Below are 16,509 nucleotides of genomic sequence, written 5' to 3' on the forward strand. Positions count from 1 at the left end.
GGGGGGACCCTGCCTGGCGTCTGCCGGCCCCGCGCCCCGGCATCGGCGATGAGCGGCGCCGCGGAGGCGCGGGAGCTGGAGGAGCGGCTGCGGGAGGCGGCGGCGCTGGGGGACGTGGAGGAGGTGCGGCGGCTGCTGGGCGCGGGGGCGGACATCAACTCCCGCAACGAAATCAACGGCTGGTGAGGGGCGCCGGGGGCGGCCGGGCCGGGGTCCCAGCGCGCTGCGCGGGGGTACGCGCGTCCTCCCGGGTGGGTCGGGCGGCCCGTGGCCGGAGGCAGGCCCGGAGCTCGGGGTTGCTGCCGGGCCCGGCCCCCTGCTGCGGGGGCTGACGCTGCCCTTGCCTTGCACCGGGTGTTTGGCCAGGCGCGTACGGGACTCGGGGCTCCCCACGTGAGGCTGGGCACCCCTCGTTAGACGTAGGGGGGAGCTGCTTTGAGAACGCAAATAGTTTTCCTGTTTACAAAAAGGGAAATGCTAATCTCGGGAGGCTTTGAGATTTACTGCTAAAGAGGATCATAATAAAAGGAGGCCATCTCCTTCCACCTGTCACTACGTGTTCTGTTTGCTCGAGGACCTCTTCTAAAGTTGCTCACGTCCACCAACCCGGCCCTCTACGACAGCAGTGGAGAATCAGTGTGTACGCTGTAGCAAGGCAAAGGAGGGTCTTCGCCCGCAGAGCTTACAATAGAATCCTAACTTTAAAAAAGTGATGCAACGAAGGAAACTTTATTCCCAGTTGTTGTCACTCTACATGCAACTCAGGCGAATTGGGACAGGCACGTGAGGAGGAGCCGGGACGACAGATCTGAGGCTGACAGCACAACCCCTCTGCTTCCTTCCGCGCAGGACCTGTTTGCACTGGGCCTGTAAGCGGAACCATGCTCAGGTGGTCTCCTGCCTGCTGGATGCTGGTGCAGATAAGGAGATCCTCACCGCTAAAGGAGAGCTGGCTGCACAGTTAACTTCAAAACCAGACATCCGGAAGATTTTGGGAGGTACCGTTCCCATCTTAAAAGTCCTCTAGAATTCTTGGTCTAAAGACTAAAGCATTTTTAGTGTTTTTATCTGAGGTAGTAGATTGGCAAAACTTTGGCTAGGACTATTGTATCTCATTAAATAGCTCCGATTTATAACTGTAATTCATACTCGGGCAAATAGGCTTGGGGATTTTATGTAGGAAGGCCTTTTCTTCTAAGCTATGTCATCAAGAGATTGAAGAGCTGTATATTTTGGGAAATGTGCTGCTGCAGTCCTACTTGCTCTCATTAAGCAGAAGCTAGCATGCAGGCTGCAAATGGAGACTTTCACAATTGTACAATTTGGCTGTTGTCTGACCATGAGAAATCTTAAAAATCCACTCAAAACAACGGCAGCATTTCAGAAGTTATGGCTTCTGAGCATTTTGTTATAGTGTGACTTGCAGTATGATTAATTTTTACCCCATAATTCTGTCATCTTACACCTTTCATATGCACCTAGCATACCTCGTTAGATGTATGCGACACTCCCGAACGCTGCCAGTGTCTTATTTCTATCAGCATACAGGTTCTGTGCTCCAGATTTAAAATTTTTAAAGGCTTCACCTTTGGAAATGTTGATGTTGTAACTTCTGCTAATAGCACTTAAATTGCTCTCTACAATGATACTCTCTTATGTCAACAGTGCGCAGTTATCTTAAATGAAGTTGGGGCTAAATCATGACTAAGGTTACAACAGTCACAACTGAAGGAATGGCATGTTCTTTGCATGAGCATTTTTTGTTTTCTTTTGGGCAACATGCTCATCTCTTGGACTTAGTTCATGGCAAATGACTTGCGTTCTGTTTTTAACATCTAAACTGTCAAATGTGTGTGGATGAACTCTGTTCATGGTTACCTTATTTTTCTGTCTGTTAAGCTTTGATGCGTTTCCTGGGGAATAAACACGTATCACCTATATTCTCCTAAATGGTTTTTATTCTGGGAGTGTAGTGCCATTGAGCAGATCTTTCTGAACTGCTTTGACATTAGTATCAATGTCCTGTTATCCTCAGTCAGGCGAGAATGTCATTTACTGTAGTACTTCTGAGGGAAGAGTTGGCTTGGGTATTACATCAAATATTCACTTCACTTACCCGTTTAATTTGTTGGCATGGGTCTAATAAACTATTTACAGCAGTGCTATTAAAAGCATTGCAAAATGAGATTTAGCGAAGAACTACTAGTCAGTCAGTTCCTTTGAAAATGCTGGAATAACACTGCTAGAAATGACTTTATCTTTCCGTGGTTATTTTTTTGCCACTTTGCTTTTAAAAAACACAATACGTTGTAGAAATTTGTAGATTTTTCTTTCATTTTACAGCTGCTTGCCTTCCAGGTGTTACATGCTTATGATACATTAGCATCATCCTTTGATTACCTCAGAATGTGATGTAGTTTTAAGACACAATAGGAAAACTAACGATGTTCAAAATGTGAAAGATGTATCCAATAACATGGTAGGTTTTTTTCTCTCTCCATCCCCTACCCCCCATTTTTGAACTTCATTAATAGAGGAAGAAACTAAATGTCAAGGAGTGAAGGATTTAAATTTGCCAATTGTTGCGAACTACTTGGCCAACCCACCATTCCCTTACGTTTACACTGAAGAAAGCATTCCAGGCAGCTTGGCAGAATCCCAGAATGAAAGCGCTTCCATCTCTTCTGCTTCCCAGTGTGAAACTAGTCCTTGTTCATCAGCAACTCAGGTTGAGAGCATATGCACACCTACATCGTGCAACAGCGAAGATGATTTTCCTGCACTAGACGCTGCAGAACAGCTGCCCGCCCCGTCAGCAACTGTCGCAGCACCAAAATGCATCGAGCCTGAAGTACAGCACGGCCCCGTTTGCCAGCCGTCCTTGCCTCACAGCAGAGGTCTGTTCTCTCCGGTAGCATCCCAGCAGGCTGTACCTCTGCAAACCGACAGCTCACCTACTGGTCCCGCACCAGCCTTTCAGCCCTTTTTCTTTACTGGAACTTTCCCATATAACATGCAAGGTAATGAAGTGTGATTTCCCATCCTTCTATTACATTCTGTTCTGTGTTTTTGTTACTGGGTGAAAGATGAAGTTAAAGAATCATTCCACTTAGACTCGTGGAATACAGGCAGAGATGTTGAATTCTTTGGCGAAAAGTACGCAGAACTTTTCTGCTCTGCTAAGTAAAGTAACTGTTATACTGTCTTTTAAACATGGTAATACTTTGCAAACCGATGGAAATACCAGTCCGAGCAACATAAAAAATTCAAATTTTGCAGTATTTTATATAGTATCAAATGTATCTCTGGTAGTTTGGTAACAACTTGACTTTGTGACTGGATGGATCAGATTTTTAACACTGTAAACATGGTTCCCGTATGTATTTCTTTCTGTTCAAAGGGAAGCTTCCATTAACTGCACAGTATTTCTCAGTGAGTTAATAGGTATTGTATTATAAAACCTGAATTCAAAAGATAATGGTAAATACTTTAGTGTTAGGTTTGGGTTGGTTTTTTTGAGGAAAATACCTTTTAATCTTTTTTCAATCAGAACTTGTGCTTAAGGTGAGAGTCCAGAACCTCAGAGACAATGACTTCATTGAAATTGAACTGGACAGACAAGAACTGACCTATCAAGATCTGCTCAGAGTGAGTTGCTGTGAATTGGGTGTTAATCCAGAACAAGTAGAGAAGATCAGAAAATTACCTAATACACTAGTAAGAAAGGTAAGAATTGAAATCAGAGATTAATTTGACTTTGCACTTTGAAGACATCAGAGAAGATGATAGTTCTGTAAAAAGATCGGCAAAATATGGATGGCCTTGTGTTAAAAAAACAAAAATTGACTTAAGCTCACAAATTCAAAAGGATATTGGACATCTCTTAAAACTTCATCACAACTTACTGGTCAAAATAGGCAGAGTATTTCAGCTCCTAAAGCGCATGAAACTATTACAGCTTGACTTTTTTGTAAAATGTATCAGAAACAGTGCATTAGTGTGCTTTTATCATAATTGCCATGTACTACTTCACTGTTTGCTTGCCTAAAAAGAACAAATAGTAAGGGGAAAAAAACCACAAATTGGCATGTGAATAATTTAAGGATATACCATTAACAAATGAAAATGCTCTTCTGTTCCAAAAATACCTTTTCTGGAGGTCTGTAAATGAAATGCATTTAGTCACAACTCTTAGTTAAGTGACATGCACAAACACAGTCAAACCATAATGAGGTTCAAGGAGAAAAAAAAACGTATGGTTCAAGGAGAGAAAAAAAACCAAACATGCTTTGAAAGAAAGAGTGTATACGGGTAGGATTTTTTTCTTTCATTATTTATTCCTATCATTGGGTGGCACCTCCCTGGAATTTTAGTTTTTACTTCCTTTAGCTATTATTATAAATATTTTCAAAGACCACGTACGTTTAGAAGTAATGCGTAGTTCTGTCTGTTCTTTAAAAGGACAAGGATGTTGCCAGACTTCAAGACTTCCAAGAGCTGGAATTAGTTCTTGTGAAAAGTGACAGCTCTCCTTTCAGAAATGCTGCATCAACTTTGACCGAGAGACCATGCTACAATAGTAGAGCATCAAAGCTGACTTACTGACTCTTCTAGATGCATCTAGAGTATGAAAACCTGGTAATTATATGCTGCTGCCTTTTGAAGGCAGTGAATTAAGCGTGTGTAAAACCTTAAGTTATTGTTAGGGTTACTATTTTAACTAATAGTTTATCTTTTATATTTAATATCCCCTTTGCTTTTATTTTTTTACTTGATATTGTAATTCAGATAAGGGATACCTCATTTGTCTACTAAAATCACATGCTTCCAACGTATTTCAGTGAAGTTTATTGGTTGTATTTGGCAATAGAGGGCAGGAAAGACTTAATTATTGATACGAAAAGTATGTTGAGTACTCCCACTCTTTGACCAAATAATATTCACGGAAAAGAGATTCAGGAAACACTGTGTGTGTGTGTGTATATATCTTTTTTTTTTAAAACTTCCTGATAAAGTTAAATGTCAGAGGGTATTTGGCATGCAATGAACAGTTGCGCTCTAAAAATGTAAAACTTCCAAGTCCTTAATCTCTTGCCCCTTCACAAAGACTTACCAAGATGCACTGTCTTGCCTGCTGGGGATAGAAATATTTAATGCTCTGAAGTGACAGTAGAAAAATTTTCACCGAGCAGAAAATAAGTGGAGTAAGAGTGTCGACATTTAAATGTTTGTTTCTTTCCTATATGAGAATGTAGGCATCCCTCCACTTCCACAAAAAACAAATATGGAAGCCTCTTAAGGAGCATTTAAGGAGCATTTAAGTCACAAAGCAAGTTAAAGTGCCCATTCAAAAGAAAGCCCTTATGTTTCAGGAGGGGATCACCAATTTGTGTCCATGGTTTTATTTACTTTCCCAATGACGTGAGGAGACTATGCATTACTCACACCAGAAGTCAGTACTGTTAAGTCAGGTAGCTTCTTTATGGCCCACCCGCACAGACCAGTTACAGGGTGTGTAGTTTCTGCCGTGTGAGGAGCAGGAGAAGCACAACGGTATGCTCTTGAGGTATCACAACTGTTAAGGAGCATACCGTGCTCTTGATTAGCCATACTAAACTGAAAACATACACTATTAGCAAATAACTAACCTGTAACTTTATGTGTTGCAGTCTACTATCACTTTTACAGCGTCCAAAGTTTTAGCCAGATGAGTACAGAAAGGGCTGAATGCCTCCAAGTGCTTTCAACTTAATTGTTTGGGGGAAAAAAAACCCAGACTCTGGTTAAGCTACAGACTGCTTAACTTGCATTTAAGCAAGTCAGTAATGAAAACATCCATCTGGGGTTTTATGAATGGCAAAAGTCATCTTTAAAACACACCCTGAAGTCACTCCCTTTCAGTGCGAACGAAGTATTTAAGTCACAGCATTGCTGGAGTATTAACAGCCTGAAGCTTTTCCTGTTAACGTGGTAGTCTGCAAAGTTATACCTTAGGAGGCTTTTTGTTTTCTTTTGTACCAAAAACGATGATAAGCTTTGCACCAAAAACCTTAATTGGGTACTGGGGTAAGTGGAAGGGTGAGGGAGTTGTTTTTTCTGGACATGAGCTGCTTTCTCCCCCCCACGGCCCCCAATAGTATTGATTTTCCTTCCATCTCTGCTTTATTAAGCTGCACTAGAGCAGAGTTTATGCACAGCTGATGCAGTGTTTGTTGTTGTTGATCTGGATTGTAATGTTGACATTCAGACCATAAATAGTACAATCAACATGTTTCGGTAGGAGCAGCATGGCTGTCACCCTGTCTTAGCTTCCTGCAGCACAGCTGCTTTATCCTTGAAGTGGCTCCTCCAAGCGAGGTTAGTAAAAGCATGCATGTCAGAATATAGAAACCCCTTCTGCCAGCAGAAGAGACGCTTGACTCTGGGTTCAGGACTTCACCAAGTTACTTAGGCTTAAAATTCTTGCTTAGTGCATTCAAAATAATTATCACGCTTTCCCACTTGTTCCATATACATCTTACCACTTAAACTCTGCTAACTCCCTGTTCTCAATCCTGGCCCTTCTCTATCCAGGAGCTGGGCTACTTTAAGGCTCGATTCAACTCCTGGTAAGCTCAAGACTGTGACACAGCACGAAGTAAAATTTCCTAACTATGGCTCCCACTTTGTTTTTCTTGTAGGACAGGAACGGAGCTTTTATTTTAACAATTGCATCTTTTCAGCATAGCTTGGAGGCTAGTTCAGATTACGTGCAGTAACTGTTTGAAAAACAGTAGTAGTTAAATGGCTCAAAATTAAGAGTATCTAATTTCTTTTCAGTTCCTTCATTTAGGAAATCAGTGTAAAGACTGCCTCCACTAATTACTGAACATTCAGCTATAGGAACAGCTGGTTTAAAAAAGCTTTATTTGCTCTAGTTTCCACAAAGACTAACTGTTAATGTAATAAGACTAAAACTTCCATAATGATCTGACTGTAATAATAGCAGTAAGACTATGCATTCAGAGAAATATTTTTGTATGTTTTATGCAGTTTGATAAACTCTAAGGCACACTAGTTATGTTAACTATTTTTTGTTGTGTTTTCTTTTTTTTTTTCTTTGAACAATAAACCATTCGTATGACAACTGAAACTAAGTTTACAAAACTTACTGTTCTTCCAAGGACAACTTTTATTTGCACTACAAACTTGTACTGAACTGACATTGCTACTCTTCACTTATATTAAAGTATCAGTTGTTTCAAGTACCTAGATCTCTTCCTTTTTCAGGGGGTGGGGAGTACAGTGTATGTGGGGGTGATACATGGCACTCTGGAGTGGACAGGATGCTCTTAAAATTTTAACACAACTTTGAAAAATCATGGGCCAGTAAATTTTTAACACCTAAAAAGGCTGTCAAAACCAGTACAGAGAAAGCATGTAGGAGGTGCTTACTTAAATAAGCTACTTACTTTCTGCATAGCATTCCTAGAAAATCTAAGACTATATTGATCTTGAGCTCGAGCTCTGAAGATGACACTTTACACATCGATGAATCTGTTGTGGAGATGCTTGTTACAGTCAAATCTGAAGGTAGTTACTAGAAAGGCACCATGTTTCCTATGCTCAGAAAGATAGAATTTTTCCTTCATCTTTAATGCACTAGCGAAGACTCCACTATCAGACATGTCAGAATCTGAATCCCAGTCTAATTTACAAGTTACCTCATTTTATCATTTATACCTCTGCAAAATAAGGAAGGGAAAATGCTAGTCCTGTAACAAATATGTGCAATGGAAGGTGCAAGACAAACATTTTTAGCCACTGACAGTAGTACACATCCAGGCAGTAGCTGAATCACGTCTCTTACACAAGTTTCAAAAGGAACAGGTGTTCATGCAATGTCCATAATTATAATTTTACTTGCTCCCACTTGCATTAATTTTTTTGTTAAGTTTTTCCAAAAGAACCCACCACCCAGTCTCAATCCCCTGTGCCCCTGTATGGCCGTCTGCTTTAGAACGATAGAAGTCAAAAAGGGAACATGGCTGCCTGCATGTGGTATCCCTCCTTAACAAAAAACCAGCACTCATTACACCAGAGGGACCACATCCAGGTCCTTTTATGAGTGCACTTCCACAAACAGATGATACAAGACACACCAAAATTAGAACCAGCAAGTTACAATAGTGCTTCGTCCATTCAGTTACATGTACGGTCAAGTCCTGAATACTAATATGAAGGATAATGCTTTTTAAAAAAATGTAAATTCAGTGCCTTACAGACACAGCACTGAAGTACACTTTACTGTCTCTACTGCTAACTAGTACACATTGCAGTTCTTTTCCAACAAGAATTACGCTTGCTTGCACGACAGCTTCACAAGAAAGCACAAGGGATGTCTCTTTTCCCTTGTATCTGTTGTAACATGCAGACTGTTAAGTTAAAGTCTAACTGCTTTATAAAGGCTTAAGGCCTACATTTTTATTGCGAGATTTCTGTAATTGCTTAACCAACTGCAGCATAAATAGCACTTTTTAGGGGACACAGAATCCAACAGCCGTCTAACTGCTGAAAAAGTAAGCTTGAAATGAAATACTAACTGATGGCACAAAAACCAGCCCCAAACCCACAAACACCACAGAATAACTAAGCATCCAAATTAATGGACTAAGCTTGAAGACATGAGTAGATTTATTAGGAAAGAAGCTTATTTAATATTAAACGTTCAATGACAGAGACAATCAATTTGTAACAGAAATTCAAAGATACTTTATTTCCATTTCTCATATATCAAGAAGCTAGGAATAGCTTAGTTGTAAAAATGGGATTCGTTTTAGTTCGATTCACACAAATACTAAACATTTATTCTTGTGTTTTAAAGTCCAAGAATGAAAACTTGCAATTAAACACTGAGCAAGCCATGTGTTCAGGTTATGTTGGTTTCTTATCTTAAAAAGTCTTAAAGAAAAAAAGGATACAGGACTTATATTCTCAGTAGCATATGTGCTATTATCAACACATCTTTCTGAACTCTGGGAGGAAACACCAGTCCTGAATTAAATTTTATAAAAAAAAAAATTTCTAACTCAACTTTATATTTTTCTACGCCACTACAGCTTTCTTTCACCTCATTTTAAAGCAGATCTTCAGTTTAAGCTGTCTTCCGCTGTCTTCGCAGACTCTTCATGTAGTAGTCCTAAAATGCAAAATTTTGGGAAAACAGACAATTAGACAGCATTAAGAGTATTTAGTTTACCATTCCTATATATTGGCCCAGTTGTTAGCTGTCATCTTAACTCTACAAAAATGTCAACATTGAATATGACTGGCTTTAGAAGCAATAATGTAGCATTAATGGTTTAATAATCAACATTAAGTGTTTAAGAGTTCCTAGCATAAATAATGAAACTACAGTAACAAATTATGTTGCAAGAAGCTCATTTATCAGCTGTACTCTCCATTGTTAGTTCCTTATTTCAGGAATACAACTAAAGACCTTCTGTAAGAGTAAGAAAGCTATGTCAAGAACGGGGAAAAAACTTCCAAGTTTTCCTTTTAGTACAATAATTGTATTTCCCATTGTTTAGCTGTTTCATTTCCAACAAACAGTTTTTCAGCATACATTCTTGCCATGAACATTGTAATCATTTGGTGGCATCTGTCTTTGTATTTACATTTGCCTTAGAAGTCTGTTATCAGCCATTCCACTTCTCTCTACTATGGCTGACTGCAAATTCTCCTACACAGTAGGAAATATTAAACACATACCTCTTAAAGACTTGAATTGCATTGAAAGTAACAAGGCGATTATTATGTAGTGTTTATTGCATTTTAAACTCTTTAAAGATATCTAATTCTGGGCAGCACTGCATCCCTACATACAGTTGAAAGAAAATTCCATTCTGTTAACATCAGATTTACAGTATTCACACAATACACAAAAAGTCCTTTTCACTATCTTGAAAATCAAAAACACAACAGTAAGCTTAAAGATTACAGGCAACAGCATTCAAACATGGATGTGGGTAGAGAAAGGAGTACCTGGCATGAGTACCTGCTTAGTTTGACTGAATCCTTGATTTTTAATTTGGCTTTTCATGGGCCGCTCACAACACCAACGCTGTGTGAGGTATGGTAGTCAGCTGCAATAATTCATAAACCCTACACTTCCATCAATCCAATGCTACTGGCTCTCGAGTTACAGAACAAACTGCATTAGAATGCAAGGCAATAAAGCAAAAAAACTAGAAACATCCTTGACAAAGAAATACTAGCAGTTTATATGAAAACAAAGTAGTCCAACATGTGCCTCAAATATTAAGTATTAAGCAAAAGTTTCTGCTGATGTACCAACACAATATGGACTTAAATACAAAAACAGTTCAACTTTTTTTAAAAAACGATAACAAAATCCCTAAAAATAAAAAAGGATAATTAATTTTTCTATGGTGGCTATATTACAAATATGTCCCAAAGAGGCACACTAATGGGGGCACGAGTCTGCTACAAAATAGCTGAGACAAAACAATGTACCTCAAAATGTTTTGCAGGACTACACTGTCTTTTCCTTCAGAAGGTGCTTTAGTATGTCTTCTTACTTGGCTTAGTTCCATCTTCATCTGTGCATACTTACGCTGCACTGTTAAACAGTAACAAAAAGCCCTAATCAAAGTTTGAAATAATGCACTTACCTCTGTCTGATCTGAGGTCATATCAGATCAGTTTTAATTGGACTGAGTGTCACCTTCAGATTTAATGTCTTCACTGGTCCCATTGACCTCATTCTTAGTATCACTCTCCTTCGAGTCTGTATTTGTGTCTTCACTCTGTTTTTCTCGACTACTGGACTTCATACTACTTTTTTTATCATCAGATCCCCTCTTTTCTGCCATGAAAGAAGACATTGACCATGGATTTCAAAGTAAAAACAAACATTGCACATGTGAGATATATATTGCATACAAAATGGGACAATTACTTTCTATAGCAATAACGGTAATACTCAAAAAGTTACAGAAATAGGCTTCAGGCTACCATGCTGGAATGGAGAGGGTACAAAAAAATGGTCAAAGGGGACAGTACAGGGTGGGGAAAAGAGGAGAAAGGACAGACCTCCTAACAGAGGCAGCTGTCTGTTGAAATACACGAATTGGGGGTAAAGAGGCAGTCAAGAAGTTAGGCAAACGTGTAATTATGATGCATGGCTTCCTTACTTATCATGGGACTCTTTTTGTCCCCAATTTTTAATTTATGATGTGTATGGCCTTCTTTGGTTTACAATTCTCATTAAATACGGTTCTTGAAAAGAGAATCAGAAAAGAGTGATGGGACAACGCATCAGTGCATTATCAAATAAATCAATACTTGCCAATTAAAAAAACTAGCAACCCCAAACAATCAAATACTTGGGGAAACAAACAATATTAAGCACTGCTAGCTTTCAAGGTGGGGATCACAGTGACAATCAAAATTTACTTTACTGTACAGTATGCCACAGAAGCTGCACGCTTGTCAGCATTATCAATTCTCAATTTTATAAAGACAGCAGTCATTTATAATCCACTCATTAAAAGGCTCAGGGAGACAGTTTGGATATAAAAAGTACTATTTTCCAAAGGCAAAGGAACAGCAAGATGGGAAGTATCCCATGACTTCCATCATGAATTGGAAAGCTGACTGAAGAGTTTGCTACACTGCTGAAAAACTCATCTTTTCCTCAGTAATCTTCAAAGAAGGAAGGAAGCCAGAAGTAAAAATATTTCCATGGGAAGAAAAACATTCAGTATTAGAGCTGCGTGCCTCATCCAGAAATTCAGTATTTGCAAATGTAATAAAAATATCAATTCTTTCTGTATTATTTCACAACATAATATTCAACCTTTGATGAGTAAAGACACTTTGGAGAGAAAAAAAAAATGTGAAAAACCAACCTCTCGGATGTCATCATACAGAACAACATTCATGCTCTTTTTTCTGATTATTCCCTGCTATCCAGGCAATTAAAATAAGTAATATAAATATATATATATCCCCAACACAGGAGCACACAGATCGAACACACTGAAAAAGCTATTTTAAATAATGTTATCACCTACAGTGACATAACACATTTTTATATTCCAGAAGACAAAGTAGAAATTAAGCTTTAAAAGAGAAGCAACATCCCAACTTCTTTTTTTTTAAAACAGACCACCAAAGGGAGGGGTAAAGCCCCCACACAGAAATGAGGGCAACTGCCTAATGAACACTACCACTGAGGTTTCATCTGAAGCAGCACATCCAGTGCATGGTGCTTGGAGAAAGCACACAGCGATGTCAAAAAGCTAACTGAAGAACTAATAATTTTGTATCTGTCTGCCCTCGGTTTTGCAACTCCGCAGGTAGATTGCACTCTAACTAACCTTGTTAAAAAGTCTTCTTTTTGTGTCTTATAGGTATCTCCGATGCACACGTAGATCCACTGAGGAATAGTAGTCTTGTTTCCCCGCAGAGGACTAGTAGTCAGTCCAATAATCTTATCTTCTGTCCTATGTAGATATGGTAGATCTTAATAGCCCTATGGATGTGCAGTGTGCAGGGTTTTGTTCTGTCTTGTTTGTTTCTTGAATTTGGTCAGGAATGATAATTTTGTTTAAGGTTAAAAAACTACTATTAAACTGTGGTATGAAAGATGAAACTCTTCTAAAAACTTTAATAATAAAATAGTTTTACCATAGCAAACCTCCAGTTTGCCAAGCAGAACTGAGAATTCAACAAATAGTCCAATAACTGAACTTCTTTCAGCTCCTGGAGTATCTGCAAGCAGTTAAGTTCCTCCACTGTATTTTCAATCAGTAAGATTTCTTTCTTTAAAAGCACATACAATTAGTTTGTACATTATTTCAGCTGTGATCTATTAAGTATAATCACATAATACTGACTTTGCTTCCTCATTCAACACATGCATATTTTTCTGATGGAGTTCAAGTGGGCAACTGATATGTATTTTGTCAGAATTCTTACCAAAATAATGTGAATTGTTTTACTGTTCAGAGAATGCAAAAATCAGTCAAACATAATATCCAGTATTACTGGGGTTTGGGTGTTCTGACAGTATTTGCTGAGGTTTAATCACTAACATGAAAACACAATCACAAATATAATTATTTTTATAGAAGTATATGAATCCAGATTAAGGAAGCTAAAAAGCCAAGTTAAAGTGCTTTGGAGGCATGTTCCAGTATTAACCTCTCATAGAATGAAGGTACTTGCAGAACAGATGTTTTCCTTTCCTTAAAAAAAAACAAACACAACTATTTATTCCCCCTACTCTGAAGTTAGGTTACTTGAACAGTAGTTGCGTTCTGCTGGTTTATATTAAGCTAATGCTCAACTGGTGTTTATGGCTGGCAGGCTCCCTCTTTCAGCAAATGTATTCCTGAAACTTGAGTCAGAAATTAAGTGTCTCCATTTTTACATATATTTTTTTCTTACAATCTTAAAGGTCGCTGTATTCCACAGTATTTTAGTGAACAAGCAGCCAGGACTTCTGAATTTTCAACGTATGGCGCTAATATAATGTGTAACAGTAGGCAAGTCTTGGGCAACTGCGCCTTGCTTTTTTCCCTGTTAAGATTCATGTTTATAAAGCAGTTTGAGATTTCAAGATGAAAGGCACTACCATAAGTAGTTACAGCCAGGCCTTTGCTGCTTACTTTTATAATTGCAGATCGGTGGTGGATATAAAGACAATTAGATTCTGAAGCCAATATTCCCAATGAAGCAGTAAATGTAATAAGTTAAGACTTAACTTCTACATTACTTCTTTCTGTGCAAACAGTAGAGCAGGTAGCCAGCCACACACTTCAGATATATGAACCTCTAAAGCTATTTACTTAACTACCTACAATGCCACACTGCAAACATGAGGATGTAATGGTGTTTACAGCTTCGTTATAGAAATTCAGTGCTTGCTTGTTAAATACTATTGGTTTGTTTTTTTCCTTTCTTCCCCTCTTTTTTTTATTAAAGATTTTCCCAACAAAGGGAACACAAACAACTTCAGCATTACAGTCCTGCTCTAAGGCCTATTTGTGTTTCTCCAAATGTTATGATTCCATAGCCAAAAAAAGTTATTGATTTTCCCAGGTGGAATTTTCATCACAGCTTATAGCATCACCTCACTGTTCTCACTTCTGGAGGAAGAAAGTAGCAAGCAGCAAATAAAACGGCCAGCAAGGACATCAGTCAAGATAAAACTAAAAATATTGAGATGCTGAAGAAAGTTCACTAGCTCCTCTATTTACGGAAGGATTAAGGAAAGAATTGAAAAGCCATTAAGCTCAAAAACAGACCAAATTTGAATAAATAAGAACACAGTTATTTATATGCATAGATACACACAGAATACTGAATAGGACATTCTTGACTAAGTGCCAGAAAGCTGTTCATAAAGTAAGCAAAAAAGGCACAGTATCAGGTAGGAATAAAGTAATAAATGGATAGATATAGGCTACAATACTGAATCTGAGTTTAAACACTATGCATCAGTTCCACTGCCAATGAGCAAGCAGCTAAAACCCACTTGCTTATAAAGGGCAAAGCAAAATGAGAGAAGAATCAATGCTAAAGATGCACCGTAGTATAAACCAGAAAAATTAAAACGGCCCAAGGAAGTCAGGCAAGAAAAAGACACGAAGCATTACCAACATTTTGGGAACTAATCCCCTGGATAAATATGGAAAAGTAAGGGTTGGGCAAACAGGCCTATGCAATCCAGAAACATGCACATAGCACCTTTCATTCCAGAGAACCTCAAAAGTACCTTAGAAACATAACAGAATTGTTTCACCCGTTACTGATGGTCAGCTCTAATAATGACGTGGGGTGGCTGTTTCAGACTGGACATTAGTCAGCACCCCAACAGAGCCAGTAGTTTAAGCCAGAAGTTAGTATAACATTCCTCCAGAAGTTTCAGAAGACTTTTAAAGGGGGAAATTTTGCAGTAACAGTGAATTAGCATCTTTTCACAGAATGTGAATCTGTAGTGTTCTCTCTTTAGCTCTTTTTAATCCTACTTAAAGGTAAAGCTTCTGAACACCAGCCTTTGATGAAGCAGTGAGTCACCATCAATGCTGTTGTACATAGCATGTACTGATATAAAAGCATTCCAAGGACTAATACAGCATTCCTCTGAGACTCACCTGAATACTGACAAAGCAAATCTCACTTCATTTAAAAAACAAAACAAAACAACAAGGGGGAAGGATGGGAGGAAGAGCAGGAGATTGGGGAAAGGGCATGAAATTGTAATTTAGAGCATTACAGAAATTCGGCAAGATTTATCTTGGACTGCATTCATAAATCAGAAAAAAAAAAACCAACTTAAAGGCAGTGTTAAAGGAAAATAAAGGAAACATGATAGTGTAGAGACGTAATAGATGGTACAGGTGAAAAACCAGCTACCAATCTCCCACAAAATATGTACCAGCAAAGGGTAATTACAGAAATATCTGCTAACGGTAGGAATAGAAGACATTCACTCTTACGAAAATTTGATTACAGGCTTATGTTTATCTAAAGGTAAACAGTAAACAGGTCTTAAAATACATCAAAATCCTCGCACACTTAATTTGCAAAGTGGTAAGCTTTTAATAACTACTGTAACAGATAATAGGTGGACACTGGGGTGTACACATGTATGCATGCATGTGCATTAACAATAACTGGAATGAACAAAATGCTTCAAATCGGTTAACAGCAACATATACAGCTTATAAAACCAGATCTGATTTGATGCTAAGAAGAACTTTCAGTCACTCACTGAAAGACTAAGAGCTTTTGAGATTTTAGGGAAAGATTAGTTTCAAAACTGGATACAAACTCAGTCTTCACACAAACATACCTTTTTCTTTTGACTTCCTGTCTTGTTCTCTCTCTCTGCTTTTGCTTCTGTGCTTGTAGGATTTCCGATCCCGGCTTTTTGATCGTCTCCTGTCCCTACTGCGAGACCTATGTTTTCTTTCTGATCTATCATGACTTCTGCTTCTTCTTCTGTCACGACTCCTTAACATTCAGAGAAAATTTCAAAAATGTAAATGTCAGCTGGTATTTCTTAACTCAGAAGATAAAATAGTAAAACAGTAGCACTTTCTAACACATTGATTATTTGCAGAAAACAAATATTTAGAACAAGCCTTAGCATACTGTATATAAATATTTGTCAGTACGTAAGACCTGGCTTCATATTGCCCTCTTCATTTACTCAAACATTCAGCCACACAGCTTAAAAATATCCACTACTATGAATTAAAAACCAACTTAAGGAAAAAACAAGACCCTGTTCTTTGGGAGCACTTGTCTACTCAAAGACCACTTCCACCACAATGGTGTCATCTACTTCCAAAAATGGAGAGAAGACAGTGAACATGCAGCAAAACTTGCTTATCCTTAGAACCAGTAAAGTATGTCTCCACTTAGAGATAAAAGTGGTAACAAATCAGTGATGTGACCCAGGCCGACAGATCCAAGTCCCCACAAGATTTTTAC

The 16,509-nt window shown here is 38.6% G+C and overlaps 2 protein-coding genes across 26 annotated transcripts in view; one reads left to right on the forward strand and one right to left on the reverse strand.

Moving 5' to 3' along the window:
* Positions 1-16,509, forward strand: part of LOC142090986 (ankyrin repeat domain-containing protein 40-like) — an 18,915-nt gene continuing 2,406 nt past the window's right edge. Inside the window, exons 1-5 of one of the 2 annotated variants that reach the window (XM_075169664.1) lie at positions 1-182; positions 850-998; positions 2,535-3,020; positions 3,551-3,726; positions 4,462-4,638. In XM_075169664.1, coding sequence (XP_075025765.1) covers positions 49-182; positions 850-998; positions 2,535-3,020; positions 3,551-3,726; positions 4,462-4,605 — 1,089 coding nt within the window. In that variant the 5' untranslated portion in view covers positions 1-48 and the 3' untranslated portion in view covers positions 4,606-4,638. Of the gene's footprint in view, positions 183-849; positions 999-2,534; positions 3,021-3,550; positions 3,727-4,461; positions 7,248-16,509 lie in introns of those variants that run through there. The other variant, XM_075169663.1, reaches the window with a different exon arrangement.
* The window catches only part of LUC7L3 (LUC7 like 3 pre-mRNA splicing factor), a 19,746-nt gene continuing 11,892 nt past the window's right edge, over positions 8,656-16,509 (reverse strand). For 5 of the 24 annotated variants that reach the window (XM_075169642.1, XM_075169641.1, XM_075169661.1 and 2 more), the window contains 3 exons: positions 15,866-16,026; positions 10,727-10,867; positions 10,155-10,621 (listed from right to left, as the gene is read on the reverse strand). In XM_075169642.1, coding sequence (XP_075025743.1) covers positions 10,440-10,621; positions 10,727-10,867; positions 15,866-16,026 — 484 coding nt within the window. In that variant the 3' untranslated portion in view covers positions 10,155-10,439. Of the gene's footprint in view, positions 9,179-9,845; positions 10,103-10,154; positions 10,645-10,673; positions 10,868-12,383; positions 12,510-15,865; positions 16,027-16,509 lie in introns of those variants that run through there. The other 19 variants (XR_012676685.1, XR_012676683.1, XM_075169645.1 and 16 more) reach the window with 13 other exon arrangements.

This window comes from Calonectris borealis, chromosome 20 (assembly GCF_964195595.1).
Source record: "Calonectris borealis chromosome 20, bCalBor7.hap1.2, whole genome shotgun sequence".
Lineage (NCBI taxonomy): Eukaryota > Metazoa > Chordata > Aves > Procellariiformes > Procellariidae > Calonectris > Calonectris borealis.